The following is a 22931-nucleotide window of genomic DNA, read 5'->3' as shown; positions in this document are numbered from 1 at the left end:
ACCTACAATCTACCAGTTTGGGAACTTGTGACCAATCCATTCTCAAGAAATTGTTTCATTATTGAAACTGTTTAAGGAGTCTGTTTCTATTTTAACTGGATTTCTATTTTTACCGTGTTGGGTCAGGTTTCCCTGGATTTGGAAAATCCAGCAAGTAAAAAGGGGGAGGAGGGGGCGAGATATATATTGGTCATATTTCAGTCCTCCCACTTGTGTCATTTTCTCCATTCATTCTTTACGCAGTTGATCAGAGTATAATTGTACAAACTTCATGCAATCATCAGTGGGACCACATTGCTCTGCATTTTCATCCCACCTTTGCACATTGGCTTGGTGTCATTCCAGTTATTGCCGTCGCAATAAAGCACTGGAGAGCCTTGCAGTCCGAAGCCGGAATCACATCTGAATTGGACAACTGAGCTCCCTGCTAGCACTGTGCGGCTTCCATGGAGAATATTCCCAACATCTGGGCATCCAGGTGCTGTGATGAGACAAAGAGAAACATACGTAGCAATTAAACTATCAACTAGTTGGAAGCTTATTTATAACTGCTCCCTAAAGCGAAATAATTAAACTCCAAGGAAAGATGGAGGCAATATGGGATTTGGAACTTTCTAAGGTGATGCCTGAGGAAGGGTTTTAAGGGAGTGGGTAAGATTGCTATCATATTAGAAGTATAAAATCTGCATGATTTCAATTAACTGCTGTCCGTATGTGTTTCTCAACAGAAAACTGGATTATCCTTCGTTAATAAATCCGGAATTATTTAAAATGCAATTGGAATTTTGGAATAATTGTGCGTTGGGCTGTGTCACCGTTTCCCCCACTTATTTCTAGTTCAACTCGAGGCCTTCACAATACTCCACATGTCAGAATCCTCCTGAGGCCAGTCCGCATTTTAAAAAGTGAATTTTTGTTCAGAGTTCATAAGATCCTGAATAGTCTTGACAAGGTCAATGTGGAAAGGATGTTTCTTCTTGTGGGTGAGTCCGGGACTAGGAGGCACTGTTTTAAAATTAGGGGTGGTCGCCCTTGCAGACAGAGAGTTGGAGAATTTATTTTCTCTCTGAGGTTTGTGCAACTTTGGCACTCTAACAAGATAGATTCTTGTTAGCCAAGTGAATCAAAGGTTTTCAGAGTAATTGGGAAATAGGGACCTGGAAAGACAAACAGATGAGACATGAGCTTGTTAAATGTCGGAGCAGGCCCAAAGGGCAAAATAGCTGACATTTGCTCCTATTTCATATGTTCGTATGGATGTTCATATCCACAATATTACAACTGATTTCAATTATTTATCAGAGATTATATGTAATGTATAATATTCATGCAATGTTATGGTCATACTGTAAGGTTCCTCATTTAACAAACTGACTCCAAGTTACCAATCCTGGGTGTCACCAAAAGATAATCTACCTCAGCTGTTTCTCGCAGCTTTCTTTCCTGGGGCACCTTCTAACCTGCCTCTCTCTCTCATATGTATAAGACCTGGAGCATATAGTCATGACTGAGACATAGAACATAGAACAGTACAGCACAGTACAGGCCCTTTGGCCCACGATGTTGGGCCGACCACTTATCCTAATCTAAGATCAGCCTAACCTACACCCCTTCAATTTACTGCTATCCATGTGCCTGTCTCAGAGTCGCTTAAATGTCCGGAATGACTCTGACTCCACCACCTCTGCTGGCAGTGCATTCCACACACCCACCACTCTCTGTGTAAAGAACCGACCTCTGACATTACCCTATACCTTCCTCCAATCACCTTAAAATTACGTCCCCTCGTGAAAGCCATTTCCCCCCTGGGGAAAAGTCTCTGACTATCCAATCTATCCATACCTCTCATCACCTTGTACACCTCTATCAAGTCACCTCTCTTCCTTCTTAACTTCAGTGAGAAAAGCCCTAGCTCCCTCAACCTTTCTTCATAAGACATGCCCTCCAGTCCAGGCAGCATCTTGGTAAATCTCCTCTGCACCCTCGCCAAAGCATCCACATCCTTCCTATAATGAGGCGACCAGAACTGGACACAATATTCCAAGTGTGGTCTAACTAGGGTTTTATAAAGCTGCAGCAAAACCTCACGGCTCTTAAACTCAATCCCCCTGTTAATGAAAGCCAACACACCATACACCTTCTTAACAACCCTATCAACCTGGGTGGCAACTTTGAGGGATCTATGTACGTGGACCCTAAGATCCCACTGTTCCTCCACACTTCCAAGAATCCTGAGACATCTCCCATTAGCTTTGTTATATTAGTCCTCTACTGCCTATGATCAATTATAAATCCAGAATCAATTGAGCATAGCTGCTTTAATTCAGAATCCACTAAATACTGCCATAGCCTCCACGGACCATCGGCTGCTCTCCCTCTTTGAGAGAGAGAGCCTGAACTGGTGGTGATTTAACCTGAGGGTCACCACACGGCGGGTGAGGGGCAAGACTGAGAAGGGTCTCTCAGCCAGTACAGGGATTGAATGTGTACTGTTGGCGTCGCTCAGCATCACAAACCAGCCGTCCAGCTAACTGAGATAACCGACCATCCAGAGGTCAAATCAACATCTGGGATGTGGAAGGCTTTCAAGTGTATGTTGATAGGAATTCAGGACCGGCATGTTCCTGTGAGGATGAAGGATAAGTCTGGCAAGCTTCGGGAACCTTGGGAGACGGGAGATATTGTGAGCCAAGTCAAAAAGAAAAAGGAAGCATTTGTCAAGGCTTGGAGGCTGGGAACGCACAAAGCAAATGTGGAATACAAGGAAACTTAAGCAAGGAGTCAGGAGAGCTAAAAGGGGCCATGAGCCAGCAGGACTAATGAAAATCCCAAGGCTTTTTATTCATACATAAAAAGCAAGAGGGTAGCTAGGGAGAGGGTTGGCCCACTCAAGGACAGTGGAGGGAATCTATGCGTGGAGCCAGAGGAAATGGGCGAGATATTAAATGAGTACTTTGAGTCAGTATTCACCAAAGAGAAGGACTTAGTGGATGATGAGTCTGGGGAAGGGTGTGTATATAGTTTGGGGCATGTTGAGATCAAAAAGGAGGAGGTATTGGGGGTCTTGAAAAACATTAAGGTAGATAAGTCCCCAAGACCTGATGGGATATACCCCAGAATACTGAGAGAGGCAAAGGAGGAAATTGCTGGGGCCTTGACAGAAATCTTTGTATCCTCACTGGCTACATGGGAGGTCCCAGAGGATTAGAGAATAGCCAATGTATTTCCTTTGTTTAAGAAGGGTAGCAAGGATAATGCAGGTAATTACAGGTCAATGAGCCTTACGTCACTTGTAGGGAAATTATTGGAGAGGATTCTTTGAGACAGGATTTACTCCCACTTGGAAATAAGTGGATGCATTAGCGAGAGGCAATATGGTTTTGTGAAACTGAGATCATGCTCACTAACTTAATTGAGTTTTTCGAGGAAGTGACTAAGATGATTGATGAGGGTAGGGCAGCGGATGTTACAGACATAGATACAGAGATTCAGGGCAGCATGGTAGCATAGTGGTTAGCGCAATTGCTTCACAGCTCCAGGGTCCCAGGTTCGATTCCCGGCTGGGTCACTGTCTGTGCGGAGTCTGCACGTTCTCCCCGTGTGTGCGTGGGTTTCCTCCGGGTGCTCCGGTTTCCTCCCACAGTCCAAAGATGTGCAGGTTAGGTGGATTGGCCATGCTAGATTGCCCTTAGTGTCCAAAATTGCCTTTAGTGTTGGCTGAGTGGGGTTACTGGGTTATGGGGATAGGGTGGTGTGGGCTTGGGTAGGGTGCTCTTTCCAAGAGCCGGTGCAGACTTGATGGGCCGAATGGCCTCCTTTGCACTGTAAATTCTATGAAATACATAGAAGATCGGAGCAGGAGGAGGCCCTTTGGCCCGTCGAGCCTGCTCCACCATTCCTCACGATCATGGCTGATCATCCAACTCAATAGCCTAATCCTGCTTTCTCCCCATAGCCTTTGATCCCATTCGCCCCAAGTGCTATATCCAGCCGCCTCTTGAATATATTCAATGTTTTAGCATGAACTACTTCCTGTGGTAATTAACTCCACAGGCTCACCCTCTTTGTGTGAAGAAATGTCTCCTCATCTCTGTCCGAAATGGTTTGCCCTGAATCCTCAGACAATGACACCTGGGGCGAGATTCTCCGACCCCCCGCTGGGTCGGAGAATCGCCGGAGGCTGGCGTGAATCCCGCCCCTGCCGTTTGCCGAATTCTCTGGCACCGGATATTCGTCGGGGGCGGGAATCACGCCGCGCCGGTTGGCGCCCCCCCGCGATTCTCCGGCCCGGATGGGCCAAAGTCCCGCTGCTAGGATGCCTGTCCCGTTGGCGTGGATTAAACCACCTCTCTTACCGGCGGGACAAGGCGGTGCGGGCGGGCTCCGGGGTCCTGGGGGGGGTCGCGGGGCGATCTGGGCCCGGGGGGGTGCCCCCACGGTGGCCTGGCCCGCGATCGGGGCCCACCGATCCGCAGGCGGGCCTGTGCCGTGGGTGCACTCTTTTCCTTCCGCCTTCGCCACGGTCTCCACCATGGCGGAGGCGGAAGAGACTCCCTCCACAGCGCATGCACGGGGATGCCGTGAGCGGCCGCTAACGCTCCTGCGCATGCGCCGCCCGGCAATGTCATTTCCGCGCCAGCTGGCGGGGCACCAAAGGCCTTTTCCGCCATCTGGCGGAGCGGAAATTAGTCTGGCTTGGGCCTAGCCCCTCAAGGTTGGGGCTGGGCCCCCCAAGATGCGGAGAATACCGCACCTTTGGGGCGGCGCAATGCCCGACTGATTTGCGCCGTTTTTGGCACCGGTCGGCGGACATCGCGCCGATGCCGGAGAATTTCGCTCCTGGTTCTGGACACACCCACCATCGGGATCATCTTCCCTGCATCTACCCTGTCTAGTCCAGTTAGAATTTTATAAGTCTCTATGAGATCCCCCCTCATTCTTCTGAACTCCAGCGAGAACAATCCCAACCTCGTCAATCTCTCCTCATATGACAGTCCCACCATCCCTGCTCCTAACTTGTATTTTTGTTTTATTACTGTGAAAAGTTTTTTTTTTAAATTTAGAGTACCCAATTCATTTTTTCCAATTAAGGGGCAATTTAGCGTGGCCAATCCACCTACCCTGCACATCTTTTGGGTTGTGGGGGCGAAACCCACGCAAACACGGGGAGAATGTGCAAACTCCACACAGACAGTGACCCATAGCCAGGTTCAAACCTGGGACCTCGGCGCGTGAGGCTGCAGGGCTAACCCATTGCGCCATCGTGCTGCCCTTACTGTGAAAAGTTAATGTCCTTCCATGGAAGAATGCTCTCAGAACCAAATTATTAATCTCTCCACCTGCAAGCATCTCCATTGCGAGGACACTGTTTGATCATTTTCAAATTGAACTGTTTCTGTCCGGTAAATTTATCTTTGTTCAGTCAGATTACCTGAGACTGTGGGTGTGGATGTTACAACAAAAGACCACCAAACTACCAGCTGATTGGTTGTTGCCTAACTCTACATATATGGTATTCCTTACGCATGACATTAACCCTGATTGGACCTGTGGCCAAGGAAACGAGCAGCAGATGCACGAGAACATGGTCCACCAAGGGACATGATTGAAATGTATAAAATTATGAGGGGCATAAATAGAGTAGAGAGGAAGAAACCTTTCCCCTTGGTGGAGGGATCAATGACCAGGGGGCATAGACTTAAGGTAAGGGCAGGATGTTCAAAGGGGAGGAAAAATTCCCCTCTCCCAATTTACAACCGTTCAGGTAGTAATCTGCCTTTTTGTTTTCGCTTCCAAAATTAATAACCTCACACTTATCCAAATTATACTGCATCTGCCATTGGTTTGCCCACTCGCCCAAACTGTCCAGATCTTGCTGTAGGATCCCTGCATCCTCAACACAATTCACCCTCACACCTCATTTGGTATCATCTGCAAACTTTGAGATGTTACATTTTGTTCCCTCATCCAAATCATTAATATATATTGAGAATAGCTGGGGTTCCAGCACCGATCCCTGTGGTACCCCACTGGTTACTGCCTGCAATTTGAAGAGGACCCATTAATCCCTACTCTTTGTTTCCTCTCTGCCAACCAGTTTTCTATCCACCACAATACATTTCCCCCAATCCCGCGCACTTTAATTTTGCACAATAATCTCTTATGCGGGACTTTGTCAAACACCTTCTGAAAGTCCAAATATACCACATTGACTGGCTCTCCCTTGTCGACTGTACTGGTTACCTCTTCAAAGAATTCCAACAGACTTGTCAAGCATGATTTTCCCTTCATAAATCCATGCTGACTCTGACTGATCTTGTCACTGCTTTCTAAATGTTCCGCCATAAAGTCCTTGATAATGGATTCAAGCATTTTCCCCACTACCAATGTGAGGCTTACTGGTCTATAATTCCCTGCTTTCTCTCTACCTCCCTTGTTGTCCATGTTGTCTACATGGACTTCAGTAAGGCCTTTGACAAGGCCCCTCATGGTAGACTGGTACAGAAGGTGAAGTCGTATGGGATCAGAGGTGAGCTGGCAAGATAGATACAGAATTGGCTTGGTCATAGAAGGTACCAGTGGAAGGTTAGGTGGGGTTACTGGGTGATGGGTTAGGGTGGAGGTGTAGGGTGTTCTCTCATAGGGTCAGCCTGGACTTGATGGGCTACCTTCTGCACTGTAGGGATCCTATGGATTTATAGAATGGTTACAGTGCAGAAGGAGGCCATTCAACCCATCAAGTCTGCACCAGCTCTCCAAATGAGCAATTCACTTTGTGCCATTCTCCCGCCTTTGTCCCATCACTCTCTACATTCTTCCTTTTCAGATAACAGCTCAATTTCCTTTTGAATGCTTCGATTGGACTTGCATCCACCACACTCTCAAGATGGGCATTCCAAACCCTAACCACTCGCTGTGTAAAGAAGTTTGTCCTCATATCACTTTTCCTTCTTTTGCCAATTACCTTAAATCTGTGTCCTCTGGTTCTCGATCCTTCCATCAATGGGAATAGTTTCTCCCAGTCTACTCTGTCCAGATCCCTCATGATTTTGAACAATGATCAAATCTTCCCTCAATCTCCCTGCCTCCAAGGAGAACTTGTCAAATCTTTCTATGTAATTGCTAGGTTATTCCATAATATCAAAGTTATTGCTACATTTACTAAATTGCACAACAATCCTTTATTACATTAACTCATGAAATCTTGGTTTCCACTGAATGGACTGGGTGTGATGAAATGTTGGGGGATATTTTTGTCGAAAGGGATGATCTTTACTTACCAACACATACAGGTGGAGCTCTGGTCCATCGGCCAGACACACAGCTACTGGTCGGAAAGCCATAACGTTTAAATCCAGGATGACAAAAGAATGTGACGTAAATCCCGCCATAGCGGAAAAACAGACGGCCATTAGACAACTTGCGCAGTCCTGGACAACTGCTCAGTGCCAGACCTAGGAGGAGAACCAATTCAGCTATCAATCAGACATTTCTGATGGAGGTGAGGAAGCAGGTCATCAATAGCGGGCATGGACATTCAAGCAGCACTTTTCTCAATGGTCTCAGCTAGGCTGTTCGGTTATTTTGTAGCCTGGTAAAGCTTCATTTTATGACTGGCTATGAGGTGACCTGTGGATTTGCATTAGAACCACTGCATTATCCAGTTGAATGAGGAAGTTAGTTTGAAATCAGATGCTTATTGATTAATTCATCTGGTCAAAGACTTTGTGCATGTTACACCTTAAAGAGGGATTCCACCACCATTTTTAAAATCTAATCGTTACATTTGTGCTATTAAAATCCTTTTCTTTCCCATTCCCACAGATACTGCACGTTTTATGTTTTCGGATATTTTAATTTAAACAGCAGGAATAAATCTGCAGTTAGCACCTGGGGAATGTGAGAGAAATGAACCCACACAGAAAGGAAGGAAGGATGAACTAATTCCATTTACATGGCACCCCAGGATTGCCCAAAGGTTTGCCCAATCAGTTTGGATTCCATCTGGGTCACTCAGCTCCTGAACTCACTACAGCCTTGGATCAAACATAGATGTGGTGATGTGCATCAATGTAAATGCATGTAGGCTAGCTAGAAACTAGAGGGAGCACCAGAAACATCCCACAGACACACTCAACCAATAGATCAATTAGATAGTACATGACCAATGGACATTCACAATACACACGGAGGTGACACGACCACAGGGGGGCATTACACCAACCCATATATAAAGGACACCACATACCTGGGGCGAAATTCTCCCGAAACGGCGCGATGTCCGCCGACTGGCGCCCAAAACGGCGCCAAACAGACGGGCATCGCGCCGCCCCAAAGGTGCGGAATGCTCCGCATCTTTGGGGGCCGAGCCCCAACATTGAGGGGATAGGCCGACGCCGGAGGAATTTCCGCCCCGCCAGCTGGCGGAAACGGCCTTTGTTGCCCCGCCGGCTAGCGCGGAAATGACATGTCAGGGCGGCGCATGCGCGGGAGCATCAGCGGCCGCTGAAAGCTTCCCGTGCATGCGCAGTGGAGGGAGTCTCTTCCGCCTCCGCCATGGTGGAGACCGTGGCGGAGGCGTAAGGGAAAGAGTGCCCCCACAGCACAGGCCCGCCCGCGGGTCGGTGGGCCCCGATCGCAGGCCAGGCCACCGTGGGGGCACCCTCCGGGGTCAGATCGCCCCGCACCCCCCCCAGGACCCCGGAGCCCGCCCACGCCGCCTTGTCCCGCCGTTCAAAAGGTGGTTTAATCCACGCCGGCGGGACAGGCAATTTATCGGCGGGACTTCGTCCCATCTGGTCCGGAGAATCCAGCGGGGGGGCCCGCCAACCGGCGCGGCCCGATTCCCGCCCCCGCCGAATATCCGGTACCGGAGACTTCGGCAACCGGCACGACAGCCCCCGGCGATTCTCCAACCCGGCGGGGGGTCGGAGAATGACGCCCAAGATCTGCCTCTTTCCAGTGGAGACAGTCAGTGAGTACAGACACAGGGTTGATTCAATAATACACCCACCATGGGGATTGCAGCAACTGGTTAGTCAGTCTGGGTAGCTATAGTAGGATTAGCAGTAGTGTCGAACCCGAGTAAGAGAAGTGTAAATAGTTTAATAAACGTGTTGAAGTTATCTCCACGTCTGAACCTTCCTTTGTCAAGTGCACCACAAGGGAGCCGCTTATGTTACACCTACAGCATTACAAATCAATAGGCAAAGGTGCTGAACTCAGGAGGGGATATCAGACTGACTGCACTTGATGAGTGCAGCTCCAACAATGCTGAATAACCTTGACGCCATTCAGGACAACAGAGCCGCTGGATTAGCACCCCAGCTGCTCACCTTAAACATTTACTCCCTCCACCACTGATACACTGCAGCAACTCACGAGATTCCTTTGAAAGCATCCCTGAACCTATGACCTCTAGCCTCCAGAAGGGCAAGAATAGCAGATACATGGGAACCCCACCACCTGGAGGTTCCCCTCCAAGTCACTCACCATCTCGACTTGGAAATATAACTATTCCTTCACTGTGAATGGGTCAAAATCCAGGAACTCCCTCCCTAACAGCGCTGTGGGTGTACCTACACCTCATGGACTGCAGCGGTTCAAGGACAGGACAATAAATGCTGGCCAAAAATAATTCTGTCATAAGATCATAAGAACACCAAGCTAGCTGGGTGAGCTAGCCTCGGAAGCGCAGTGGGGGGTGTGCATGTGTTTGGTTTAGGAGAGGGATTGGGTTACAGGGTGTTGTTGCTGGGGGGGGTGGGGGGAGGGGGGAGGGTGTTGAATGTTCTGCTCACGAGGGATGGACTTGGGCTGAGGGACAGAGAGGTCGGGGGCGGGAGCTGCCTGGGGATGGGCTGGTGGCGGGCCTAAAAAAGAGGATGGCTGATCGGCGGAGGGGCGGGGGGGGCAATGAGCCCCCCAACTAGGCTGATCACGGAATGTTCGAGGGTTAAATGGACCGTTCAAAAGGGCACATGTGTTCGCGCATCTTAGGGGATTGAAGGCGGACCTGGTGATGTTGCAGGAGACGCACTTTAAGGTAACAGACCAGGTTAGACTGAGGAAAGGCTGGGTCAGCCAGGTGTTTCATTCAGGGCTAGATTCAAAGACTAGAGGGGTCGATATCCTGATCAATAAGCGGGTGGTGTTTGAGACGGGTAGAATAGCCTCGGACTTGGGAGGTCGATATATTATGGTCAGTGGGAAGCTAGAGGGGGTGCGGGTGGTATTAGTAAATGTGTATGCGCCAAATTGGGATGATGTGAAGTTTATAAAGAGGATGCTGGGTAAGATACCGGACCTGGACCCGCACAGGTTGGTCATGGGAGGGAACTTCAATACAGTTATTGACCCTGGCTTGGACCGGTCAAGCTCGAAAACGGGCAGGGTGCCAGCAATGGGAAAGGAACTAAGAGGGTTTATGGAGCCGATGGGGGGGTGGATCCATGGAGGTTTGGGCAGCCAAGGGCGAAGGAGTTCTCCTTCTACTCACACGTGCATAAAGTGTATTCCCGGATTGATTTCTTTATTTTGAGCAGGGTCTTTCTGGCTGGGGTAGTGGACACGGGGTCGGGATTCTCCCCTACCTGACGGGGCGGGTGGTCCCGGCGCCGAGGAGTGGCGTGAACCACTCCGGCGTCGGGCCGCTCCGAAGGTGCCGAATCCTCCGCACCTTCAGGGGCTAGGCTGGCGCCGGAGTGGTTTGCACTGCGCCAGCTGGCGCGGAAGAGGCTTGGCACCACGCCAACCGGCGCCAAAGGGCCTCTGCCTCATCCCAGCGCATGCACAGTGGGGGAATCATCTCCACGACGCCCATCGCGGAGGACCACAGCAGCCAACGCGGAGGAATAGCGTGCCCCCACGGCACAGGCCCGCCCGCGGATCAGTGGGCCTCGATCGCGGGCCAGGCCACAGTGGGTGCACCTCCCGGGGCTAGATCCCCCTGCACCCCCCCCCCCCCGAGGCCCCCGGAGGCCGCCCGCGCAGCCAGATCCCGCTGGTAAGTACCTACTCTAATTTACGCCAACGGGATCGGCCGAAAACGGGCGGCCACTCGGCCCATCGCCGGGGGGGGGGCGTCGCTGCCAGCGGCGTTGGAGAATTCGGCAGCTGGCGGGGGCGGGATTCACGCCGCCCCCGCCGATTCTCCGACCCGGCGGGGGCTCGGAGAATGCCGCCCGGGGTATTCGGCGATCACAATCTCAGACCATGCACCGCACTGGGTTGACCTGCAGGTTAGCAAAGACGTTAACCAGCGCCCGCACGGGAGGTTGGATGTGGGACTCATGGCGGATGACGGGGTGTGCGAGCGGCTGAGGAAATACATTCAGAACTACCTGCAGGTCAATGACACGAGGAAAACTTCGGCAGCGGTGGTTTGGGAAGCACTGAAGGCGGTGGTAAGGGGGAAGCTGATCTCGGCCCGGGCTCATAGGGAGAAGGTTGACAGGGAATAGACGGACCGACTGGTAAAGGAGATATTACAAATCGATAGGAGGTATCCAGAGACCCAGGAGACAGGGCTTCTGAGGGAACGGCGGAGGTTGCAGGCGGAGTTTAGCTTGTTAACCACAGGGAGGGCGATGATGCAGCTGAGAAAGGCGAGGGGGGCGATTTATGAACATGGACAGAAGGCCAGCAGAATGCTTTCAAAGCAGCTTAGGAAGAGAGAGGCAGCTAGGGAGATTGGGAAAGTAAAGGACGGTGAGAGGAACCTGGTTGGTGATTCGTATAGGGGTGAATAAGGCATTTAGGGATTTCTACAGCAGGCTGTATAGGTCGGAACCCCCTAGGGGGCCGGAGGGGGATGAGGCGCTTCTTGGAGGGGCTGAATTTCCCAACAGTGGACGGAGAGCGAGTAGAAGGGCTGGGGGCCCCAATTGGGCTGGAAGAGATAGTGGAGGGCTTGAAGGCCATGCAGGCGGGTAAGGCCCCACGTCCGGACGGGTACCCAATGGAGTTTTATAAAGGTTCTCGGGGATACTGGGGCCAGTGTTGTTGAGGATGTTCAATGAGGCAAGGGAAAGAGGGGTGCTGCCCCCGACGATGTCACAGGCAATGATTTTGCTGATTCTTAAGCGGGACAAGAACCCGGAGCTGTGTGGATCCGACAGGCCGATCTCCCTGCTGAATGTAGATGCCAAGTTGCTGGCCAAAATCTTGTCCTCCAGGATTGAGGATTGTGTTCTGGACGTTATTGGGGAGGACCAGACGGGGTTTGTTAAGGGTAGGCAGTCGGTGGCCAATGTAAGAAGGCTGTTAAATGTGATCATGATGCCCCCGGAAGGTAGGGAGGTTGAGGTTGTGATTGCAATGGATGCAGAAAAGGTTTTTGATCGGGTAGAATGGGATTATCTGTGGGAGATACTGGGACGGTTCGGATTTTGGCGGGGCTTTATTGACTGGGTCAGGTTAATATCAGGCTCCTGTGGCAAGTGTGTGGACGAACATGACAACTTCGGACTATTTTAGACTGCACCGGGGGACGAGACAGGGATGCCCCCTCTCCCCACTGTTGTTTGCGCTGGCTATAGAACCGTCTGCAATCGCTCTGAGAGCTTCAAGCGGCTGGAGGGGACTGGTCCGGGGTCGGGAGGGGGGGGGGCGGTTGGAGCACAGGGTTTTGCTATATGTGGATGATCTGCTTCTGTACGTTTCGGACCTAGTAGAGGGGATGGAGGAAATCATGAAGATTTTAGGGGAATTTGGCCGGTTTTCAGGGAATAAGCTAAACATGGATAAGAGTGAGATGTTTGTGGTTCAGGCGAGGGGACAGGAGGGGCAACTGGGGGAGCTGCCGTTTAGATCGGTAGGGGGTAGTTTTAGGTACCTGGGCATCCAAGTGGCGCGGGAATGGGACCGGCTGCATAAATTGAATCTGGCCCGGCTAGTGGACCAAATGAAGGACGATTTCCGGAGATGGGACGCGCTTCCGTTGTCTCTGGCCAGGAGGGTACAAACGGTGAAAATGACTGTCCTCCCGAGGTTCCTATTTGTATTTCAATGTCTCCCCATTTTTATTCCGCGGTCCTTTTTTAAGCGGGTCAACAGGGTGATCACGGACTTCGTCGGGGGGGGGAAGACGCACAGGTGAGGAAGGTAATGCTTGAGCGGAGCCGGGGAGAGGGCGGGCTGGCGCTGCCAAATTTTAGTAACTATTACTGGGCAGCGAATATAGCCATGATCAGGAAGTGGGTGGTGGGGGAGGGGTCGGCATGGGTGCGTATGGAGGCGGCTTCTTGTAAGGGCGCCAGTCTGGGGGTGTTGATAACTGCGCCTCTGCCACTCCCGCCGGCGCGGTTCTCCACCAGCCCCGTAGTGGTGGCGGCCCTGAGAGTTTGGGGCCAGTGGAGGCGGCATGTGGGAGCAGATGGAGCATTTGTGATAACCACCGGTTTGCCCCGGAGAGTCTGTATGGGGGGTTCCGGGTATAGTGGAGAGCGGGGATTGAGAGGATGGGGTATGTGTTCATAGAGGGGAGTTTCACGAGTATGAGGGCGCTGGAGGAAAGGTTTGGGCTGGCGAGGGGAAACAAATCCAGATACTTGCAGGTGCGAGACTTCCTTCGTAAACAGGTGGCAACCTTCCCGCTCCTACCGTTGAGGGGGATTCAGGACAGGGTAATTTCCAGAGGGTGGGTAGGGAAGGGGAGTGTCTCGGACATCTATAAGGAGCTTATGGGGTCGGAGGAGGCGCAGACCGAGGAGCTGAAGCGTAAGTGGGAGGAGGATCTGGGAGGTGAGGTAGAGGATGGTTTATGGGCAGACGAGTTGAGTAGAGTCAACGCATCCTCAACATGTGCAAGGCTCAGCCTGATACAATTTAAGGTTGTGCACTGGGCTCACATGACAGTGGCCTGGATGAGCAGATTCTTTGGGGTGGAGGACAGGTGCACAAAATGCGCGGGAGGACCAGTGAACCTTATTGAGTTCTTTGAGAAGGTAACCAAACAGGTGGATGAGGGTAAAGCAGTTGATGTGGTGTATATGGATTTCAGTAAAGCGTTTGATAAGGGGCGAAATTCTCCCCCAACGGCGGGATGTCCGCCGACTGGCGCCAACGCCGGCGCCAATCAGACGGGCATCGCGCCGGCCCAAAGGTGCGGAAGGCTCCGCATCTTTGGCGGCCTAGCCCCAACATTGAGGGGCTAGGCCGACGCCGGAGGGATTTCCGCCCCGCCAGCTGGCGGAAATGGCGTTTGTTTCCCCGCCAGCTGGCGCGGAAATGCGGCGCATGCGCGGGAGCGTCAGCGGCCGCTGTCAGTTTCCCAGCGCATGCGCGGGAGCGTCAGCGACCGCTGTCAGTTTCCCGCGCATGCGCAGTGGGGAGAGTCTCTTCCGCCTCCGCCATGGTGGAGGCCGTAGCGGAGGCGGAAGGGAAAGAGTGCCCCCACGGCACAGGCCCGCCCGCGGATCGGTGGGCCCCGATCACGGGCCAGGCCACCGTGGGGGCACCCCCCGGGGTCAGATCGCCCCGCGCCCCCCCCAGGACCCCGGAGCCCGCCCACGCCGCCTGGTCCCGCCGGTAAATACCAGGTTTGATTTATGTTCGCGGGACAGGCAATTCCTGGGCGGGACTTCGGCCCATCCGGGCCGGAGAATCCAGCGGGGGGTCCCGCCAACCGGCGCGGCCGGTTTACCGCCCCCGCCCAATCACCGGGAGCGGAGACTTCGGCGGGGGCGGTATTCACGGCGGCCAACGGCCATTCTCCGACCCGACGGGGGGGCGGAGAATGACGCCCAAGGTTCCCCACGGTAGGCTACTGCAGAAAATACGGAAGCATGGGATTCAGGTCGATTTAACAGTTTGGATCGGAAATTGGCTAGCTGGAAGAAGACAAAGGGTGGTGGTTGATGGGAAGTGTTCAGACTGGAGTCCAGTTACTAGTGGTGTACCACAAGGATCTGTTTTGGGGCCACTGATGTTTGTCATTTTTATAAATGACCTGGAGGAGGGCGTAGAAGGATGGGTGAGTAAATTTGCAGATGACACTAAAGTCGGTAGAGTTGTGGACACTGCGGAAGGATGTTACAAGTTACAGAGGGACATAGATAAGCTGCAGCGCTGGGCTGAGAGGTGGCAAATGGAGTTTAATGCAGAAAAGTGTGAGGTGATTCATTTTGGAAGGAATAACAGGAAGACAGAGTACTGGGCTAAGGTAAGATTCTTGGCAGTGTGGATGAGCAGAGAGATCTTGGTGTCCATGTACATAGATCCCTGAAAGTTGCCACTCAGGTTGAGAGGGTTGTTAAGCAGGTGTACGGTGTGTTAGCTTTTATTGGTAGAGGGATTAAGTTTTGGAGCCATGAGGTCATGTTGCAGTTGTACAAAACTCTGGTGCGGCCGCATTTAGAGTATTGCGTGCAATTCTGGTCACTGCATTATAGGAAGGATGTGGAAGCATTGGAAAGGGTGCAGAGGAGATTTACCAGAATGTTGCCTGGTATGGAGGGAAGATCTTATGAGGAAAGGCTGAGGGACTTGAGGCTGTTTTCGTTAGAGAGAAGAAGGTTAAGAGGTGACTTAATTGAGGCATATAAGATGATCAGAGGATTGGATAGGGTGGACAGTGAGAACCTTTTTCCTCAGATGGTGATGTCTAGTACGAGGGGACATAGCTTTAAATTGAGGGGAGATAGATATAAGACAGACGTCAGAGGTAGGTTCTTTACTCAGAGAGTAGTAAGGGCGTGGAATGCCCTGCCTGCAGTAGTGGACTCGCCAACACTAAGGGTATTCAGATGGTCATTGGATGGACGAGAAGGGAATAGTGTAAATGGGCTTTAGAGTAGTTTCACAGGTCGGCGCAACATCGAGGGCCGAAGGGCCTGTACTGTGCTGTAATGTTCTATGTTCTATGTTCTATGTCCACATGTTTTGGACATGTCCAAAGCTTAGGGGATTTTGGCAGGGGTTTGCGGATGTCATGTCCACGGTGTTAAAAACAAGGGCGGTGCTGAGTCCAGAGGTGGCGATTTCCAGGGTGTCGGAAGATCTGGGAATCCAGGAGGAGAAAGAGGCGGATGTTCCGGCCTTTCCCCAGCCGACTTACCTGCCGGGTCCTGCCGTGTGGGACCATGTGGGACCATGTCTAATCCACGCCGGCGGGACTGGCCGGAAACCGACGCCTGCTCAGCCCATCGGGGCCCCGGAGAATTGCCGGGGGCGGGGGGGGGGGGCCGCATGGCGTGGCGTGGCATGAACCCCGCCTGAAAACCGCTGCTGGAGAATACGGCAGCCGGCGTTGGGGCGGCGGGGCGGGATTCGTGCCACCCCCCGGGGATTCTCTGACCCGGCGGGGGGTCGGAGAATACCGCCCAATATGCTCCGTCCTTCAGCGATGCTACGACTCTCTTAAGCAGAAGTCACACGGCACGAATTAGTGCAAGTATTCTATGATTCTATTCAAAAATTCTATGATTCTATTCACAAACGGGGCCTGGGCACCATGGCTACTGAGGGGAGTGAGAAGGTACGAAAACTCTTAAAAACTCTCCTAAATTGTCAGGCTTGCTAGGGGCTGGCTGCCTGGCTGAGGGGTGTGTGGTGTTGGGTGCTCTGAGGTACAGACGAACCAACACGGTTGCGATTGGTACAACGCAGTTTTATTCCAACTAGTTATTTACAGATCTGACTTGGTACTCAGCACGTGGTGACTGTGTGAGTGTCTTGTTAATGAGGTCCTGGCCTTGTCCTGTCTCCAGATGGACTGGCCAGCAGGTGTCGTTTTTCTTGTCCTATACTGTGTCTGCTCTTGTCTGTGATTGGCTGTCGTGTTATGTGTACTAATTGGTCTGTTGGTCTGTCTATCATGATGTGTGTTTGAATATCATGACAGGGTGTAGCGGGGAACAACTTAGTGACAGCTCCGTGGACTCGGGGTTATCCCTGGGGATCAGGGTGGCCTGGCTCAGGCTGCCATTGCTGCAGTATTTGTGTTAAACCCGCCCCTTTTGTATAAGTTGCAGGCCCTTGGCTGCTCACTCTGCTGACTGCTCACTGTGTCCTGTAAATGTTCACAGAGCCTCTGGTCATTTGGCAGCCCACCCAGGCTGGCTCTCGGGAAAGCCTCAGACCCCAGCTGACCCATCAATGGGGTGGGCATGGCCAAACTCAATCAGTGCCACGCCAGGTGCTGGCATTCAGCGCACTCAGCAGAAGCTCAGCCCCACTGCAGGGGAAGCAGGGGAATAGCAGAGCTCACCCCATACACAGGGGGCGGGATTCTGTAATCCTGAGGCTAAGTGTTGACGCCATCGGCGTCGACACGGCCTCAGGATCAGCAATTTGGGCCCCTACAGGGGGCTAGCACAGCACTGGAGCGGGTCATGCCGCTCCAGCTGCTGATCCCGGAGTGAACTGGATGCTGTGGGATCCGCGCATGCGCAGTGGCACCGGCTCCAATGCGCGCATGCGCAGTGGCTTCCTTCAACACGCCGGCCCCGACACATGGCGCAGGACTACAGGGGCCGGCACGGAAGAACATTGAACATACTGTGCAGAAGAAGGCCATTCGGCCCATCAGGGCTGCACCGACCCACCCAAGCCCACACTTCCACCCTATCCCCGCAACCCAATAACCCCTCCTAACCCTTTTGGTCACTAAGGACAATTTATCATGTCCAATTCACCTAACCTGCACGTCTTTGGACTGTGGGAGGAAACCGGAGCACCCGGAGGAAACCCACGCAGACACGGGGAGAATGTGCAAACTCCACACAGACAGTGACTGATGTATCATCAATTACCACGAGACGAGAATGTTGAAACAATCGAGGCTTTATTGCACAAGATGTTGTGCCTCCTGCAGCTGGAACCAGAATGGGAGCAGCGCAGGAGAGCTGACACTTTTATACACTGCCTGCTGGGAGGAGCCAGCAGACTGGGATTTACTGTGGTACCTGTAATACAGGGGCAGTACCGTAATACATGCAATGTTACTAGTGGTGTTTACCACATTCACCCCCTGTTTAAAAAGGAGTCCGGTGGGGGTGAAGAAAAATATTACAGATTGAGTCTGTCGGGGGCTTTGACCCTCCGCTGCGATCGCCTCAGGCCTGGTGGTGGTGTGGGCGCCGATGTGGTCACCTGTGACTCCGGGAGCATGTTGTCCTCTCCTTCGTCACCCCTTAGTGGATCCAGTGAGGGGGACGGATCCTGCTGGGGCGGGGGCTGCGGTGAGGTTCGCTGGTGGGAGGGTGGGTGGCGCAGGGATTTCATAGAATTTACAGTGCAGAAGGAGGCCATTTGGCCCATCGAGTCTGCACCGACTCTTGGAAAGAGCACCCTACCCAAGGTCCACACCTCCACCCTATCCCCATAACCCAGTAACCCCACCCAACACCAAGGGCAATTTTGGACACTAAGGGCAATTTATCATGGCCAATCCACCTAACCTGCACATCTTTGGACTGTGGGAGGAAACCGGAGCACCCGGAGGAAACCCACGCACACACGAGGAGGATGTGCAGACTCCGCACAGACAGTGACCCAAGCCGGAATCGAACCTGGGACCCTGGAGCTGTGAAGCAATTATGCTATCCACAATGCTACCGTGCTGCCCCAAGCATGGAGGAGTTTGGTGGCACACCGTGACCCTCTCCACCGCACAAGCAATTGCCACCCTCCTGGTGGAATAACTCACAGTCCAACCAATGGGGACACCCACAGTAGACCCTACTGAGGAAAGAGGACAGGGGCCGCAGAACTTATCAATGACACGGGTTGTGGCAGCCACTGGTAGCTCTATTGCCAGGGACGGGTTGTGAAGTTAGCGGCTCCCCCCTCACCTGCCACCCCCTGCAGAGAATGAATTTCAGAGTACGGTCAGGATAGTTCGCTGTCGACTTTACAGACGGAGGCTGGAGGCACAGGGCCTACTTGGGGAGGACCTTGTTCAAGAGGAGACTGCCACAGCGAAAGGGTTACAAATCATACAGCTTTTAAATGAAACCTAAAAGACTCACAGGGGCTGCTGGCTGCTCTCTGGTGGATTCTTAAAGACAGCAACTAGTTACAGCACAGACTGTCTACAGATAAGCATTCAAGGACCCTGTTATATTAATTACAGCAGGATGCAGCCACACAGCTTCACACAAAAATTCAATTAATCATTATGCAGCTGCAGCTGTGAGCCTGACAACACACTGGGCAATGGGATGGGAGTACGAGTACCACAGTTCAGGCATTTCTTTATCTCATTTATATTTAGCAGTTAGTAGATAAGTGGAGACAAATACGTGCTTGGTGATATTTATAATTATATGTACGTGCCTTGTTTATGATTGGTAATTATACTCATGTGTAATGTGTTATGTAATCCTAATTATTGGTTGTGAATGGACGTGGAGTTTCAAAACAAATGCATTCTTTTGGGGCCCTTTTTGCTCAGTTGGTGAGACAGCTGGGGCGAAATTCTCCGTAATCGGCACGATGTCCTCCGACTGGCGCCAAAAACGGCGCAAATCAGTCCGGCATCGCGCCATCCCAAAGGTGCGGAATCTTCGCATCTTGACCGTCCAAGCCCTAACCTTGAGGGGCTAGGCCCACGCCGGACTGATTTCCGCCCCGCCAGCTGGCGGGAAAGGCCTTTGGTGCCCCGCCAGCTGGCGCGGAAATGACATTGCCGGGCGGCGCATGCGCGGGAGCGTCAGCGGCCGCTCACGGCAACCCCGCGCATGCGCAGTGGAGGGAGTCTCTTCCGCCTCCGCCATGGTGGAGACCGTGGCGAAGGTGGAAGGAAAAGAGTGCCCCCACGGCACAGGCCCGCCCGCGGATCGGTGGGCCCCGATAGCGGGCCAGGCCACCGTGGGGGCGATTCCCACCCCCGCCGAATATCCGGTGCTGGATAGACACAGGCGGGTGGCTGTCCACCGTTACCGGCTGGCCCAGCGGGCACGGGACAGACTGATAGCCGCCCGCTTCACTGACTAGATGGGCGTGGGAATCGGGTAGTATGGCCACAGACCGCACACCATGGCAACAGCCGACCACCCACACTCCCCACCCATCCACCCACCCAGCACCCTCACCCCCCTCCCCAACCCCACCCACCCCACCCGCATGCACACCACCCCCCCCCATTGCCGATCCACCTGCGGCACAATGGGCCGTGCTCACACAGTTGCGGGTGGACGCGTGTCTATTGCAGGCCATGGAGGATGATGACAACCCGCCCTGCGGTGAGCTCCTGGCTCTACATCATTGGACTATGTCTGACCCATGGCCACAGTACCACCATCCACCCGGACCATCCCTGCATGCGGCTGTGACACTGCAGCGCACGGTCCCGTCCTCTGCCCAGGGGATGTTGATGGCGGCCCAGGGGGAAGGGGGCAGACTCACCTGGGGCTGAGGTAAGACCACCCCTCACACACACACTTGCGCTCAACGTACATGACACCCCCGCACGCTTTGGACAGAGCACAAAGGCAGCTTCTGTAGGTGTAACATTGACTTTAATAACCAAACGAGTTCATGCACGTGCCCTAGCCCCTAAAACTCATCTGTGCCCTTCACCCGTGCCAACTTACTCAGTGTCTAATTGTTTGGCCTTACGGGCCCTTTGACTACGTCTACGTGGTTCCCCAGACGGTACAGCAGAACTGGAGGTGGACTCCTGTGATTCCTGCCCTCTGACACTGGATCCCTTTAGCGGCCGTTTCCTGGGGCGTCCTGGCCTAGATGGGCCAGGCTGCGGCCCGGGCGACTGGGATGGCGAGCTGCCAGACTGTCCTGCCCGTTGCCCACCCGATGCACCTGGGACGGAAGGGGGGGAGTCCGAGGTGTCGCGGTGTACCGGGACCTCCCCTACAGGGGGAGCCGGGACGGACCACACCACCTCCTCCTCCCTCGGGGAGCCCGATGGCCCTCAGGCCTCTACATGGGTGGGGGATGCGAACGGACTGGCCATCCGACGCCCCCCCGACATCTGGCGCTGCCAGTCCTGGAGGCCCGTGCTGGTATCGACAGGGGTCTGCAGGTTTGCAGCCATGGAGCCCAGGGGGTTGGCAAACCCTGTCTGTGACAGTGCGACACCAGCTCGCACATGGCCACTGGCGCCGATGCCCTCAGCGATGGCCTGCAGAGACTGGGCCATGGCCTGCTGAGACTGGGCCATGGCCTGCTGAGACTGGGCCATGGCCTGCTGAGACTGGGCCATGGCCTGCAGAGACTGGGCTATGGCGTTGAGCGCCTCTGCCATCTGGCGCTGGCACTGGCTCCTGGCCTCCTGTGAGAGGGCAGCCATTTCCTGGGCCACAGACGCTGCCTGCACGGAAAGCCCCAGGCCTCGCAAACCGTTCCCCATGTCTGACACCGTCGCACCCATTGCCTCCGCCGCGGACGCCACCCGTGCGGTGTCAGCTTGGGTGGCACGCATGACCGGCACCACTCCCAGCTCCTGGACGCGGGTGGACTCCTCCACCTGCGACTGCAGCCGCCGCAAGGCGCCCGTCACCCTCTTCGCTCGTCTCCGGGTCGGTGGTTGCATCGGATCTATGTGTGGGTGTGGTAACTCCAGGAACCCGGGATCCATCTGGGCGGCAGATGTTCGCTTGGGCTGGGCTGCCCTCCGACCGCCCGGCCCCTCTGCTGCTCCTACCTCCACCTGCTGTACCGGGACGGCTGTGTTGTGCGCACCAGTGAGTGTACCAGACGCCTCATCACTAAAGTGCCCAACCGTGGTGAGTGTTTCTGCGATGGTGGAGGGTGTTGGTGACAGCAGAGGCGTTGTGTCGTGCTCTTCGTCCCACTCTGAGTCCATGGCATTTTGGGGTGGGGGTTCGTCCCCACCCATCCACTCTGAGTCACTGTCCGGTATTTCGTCTTCCTGGGTAGTGGTGTCCCGGGTAGGGGTGTCCCGGGTAGTGGTGTCCTGGGTAGTGGTGTCCCGGGTAGGGGTGTCCTGGGCAGTGCTGTCCCGGGTAGTGGTGTCCCGGGTAGTGGTGTCCCGGGTAGTGGTGTCCCGGGTAGTGGTGTCCCGGGTAGTGGTGTCCCGGGTAGGTGTGTCCTGGGCAGTGCTGTCCCGGATAGTGGTGTCCCGGGTAGTGGTGTCCCGGGTAGTGGTGTCCTGGGTAGTGGTGTCCTGGGTAGTGGTGTCCTGGGTAGTGGTGTCCTGGCTCGGATGTGACGGGGGCCTGTGGCTGCCCCCCTCATCGCTGGGGTGGTCGCTCCCGCACGTGACGGGGGGTGTCGTCTCCCTGTTGCTCCATGTCTCTCCGTCTCCCGTGGTGTGCGAGGGGCATCCTGCGGGCGTCGCATGCTGGAGGGTGCGGGTCTCTCCGTCTCCCGTGGTGTGCGAGGGGCTTCCTGCGGGCGTCGCATGCTGGAGGGTCCGGGTCTCTCTGTCTCCCGTGGCCTCCGAGGGGCATCCTGCGGGCGTCGCATGCTGGAGGGTGCGTGTCTCTCCGTCTCCCGTGGCCTCCGAGGGGCATCCTGCGGGCGTCGCATGCTGGAGGGTCCGGGTCTCTCCGTCTCCCGTGGTGCTGCGAGGGGCATCCTGCGGGCGTCGCATGCTGGAGGGTGCGGGTCTCTCCGTCTCCGTGGTGTGCGAGGGGCTTCCTGCGGGCGTCGCATGCTGGAGGGTCCGGGTCTCTCCGTCTCCCGTGGCCTCCGAGGGGCATCCTGCGGGCGGTCTGCACCTGCGGGGGTGGGTGCCTGGACGTTTGGTCCTGCGATACACAATGAAGCATGCATGGTTAGACACGCAGGCAGTGATCAGGTGATATGGGGGAGGGGGGATATGGGGACAGGCTGTCGGTGGCTCACTTGCTACTACGCCCCCGACCTCTGCATCAGCAACCTCCCGGTCGTCAGGGCCGCCAGCCAGTTCCAGGGCCCTTTCCTCGTGTTCGGTCAGTGGCCTCTCATCAGCGGGGCCTCCTCCAGTCCTCACATGCTCCCTATTGTTGTTGTGCGCGCTTATC

The 22931-nt window shown here is 54.0% G+C and overlaps 1 protein-coding gene across 1 annotated transcript in view; it reads right to left on the bottom strand.

The window, feature by feature from the left end:
• Positions 1–269: 269 nt before the first annotated feature.
• LOC140428889 (C4b-binding protein alpha chain-like) overlaps positions 270–22931 on the bottom strand; it is a 54155-nt gene continuing 31493 nt past the window's right edge. The window contains exons 2-3 of the mRNA XM_072515535.1: positions 7281–7454; positions 270–481 (exon numbers count right to left, since the gene is read on the bottom strand). Coding sequence (XP_072371636.1) covers positions 270–481; positions 7281–7454 — 386 coding nt within the window. The remainder of the gene's footprint in view (positions 482–7280; positions 7455–22931) is intronic.

This window comes from Scyliorhinus torazame, chromosome 8 (genome assembly GCF_047496885.1).
Source record: "Scyliorhinus torazame isolate Kashiwa2021f chromosome 8, sScyTor2.1, whole genome shotgun sequence".
In the NCBI taxonomy this organism is placed as follows: Eukaryota; Metazoa; Chordata; class Chondrichthyes; order Carcharhiniformes; family Scyliorhinidae; genus Scyliorhinus; species Scyliorhinus torazame.
Note: the sequence above shows the minus strand (reverse complement) of the source record. Positions and strands in the feature narration are given on the sequence as shown.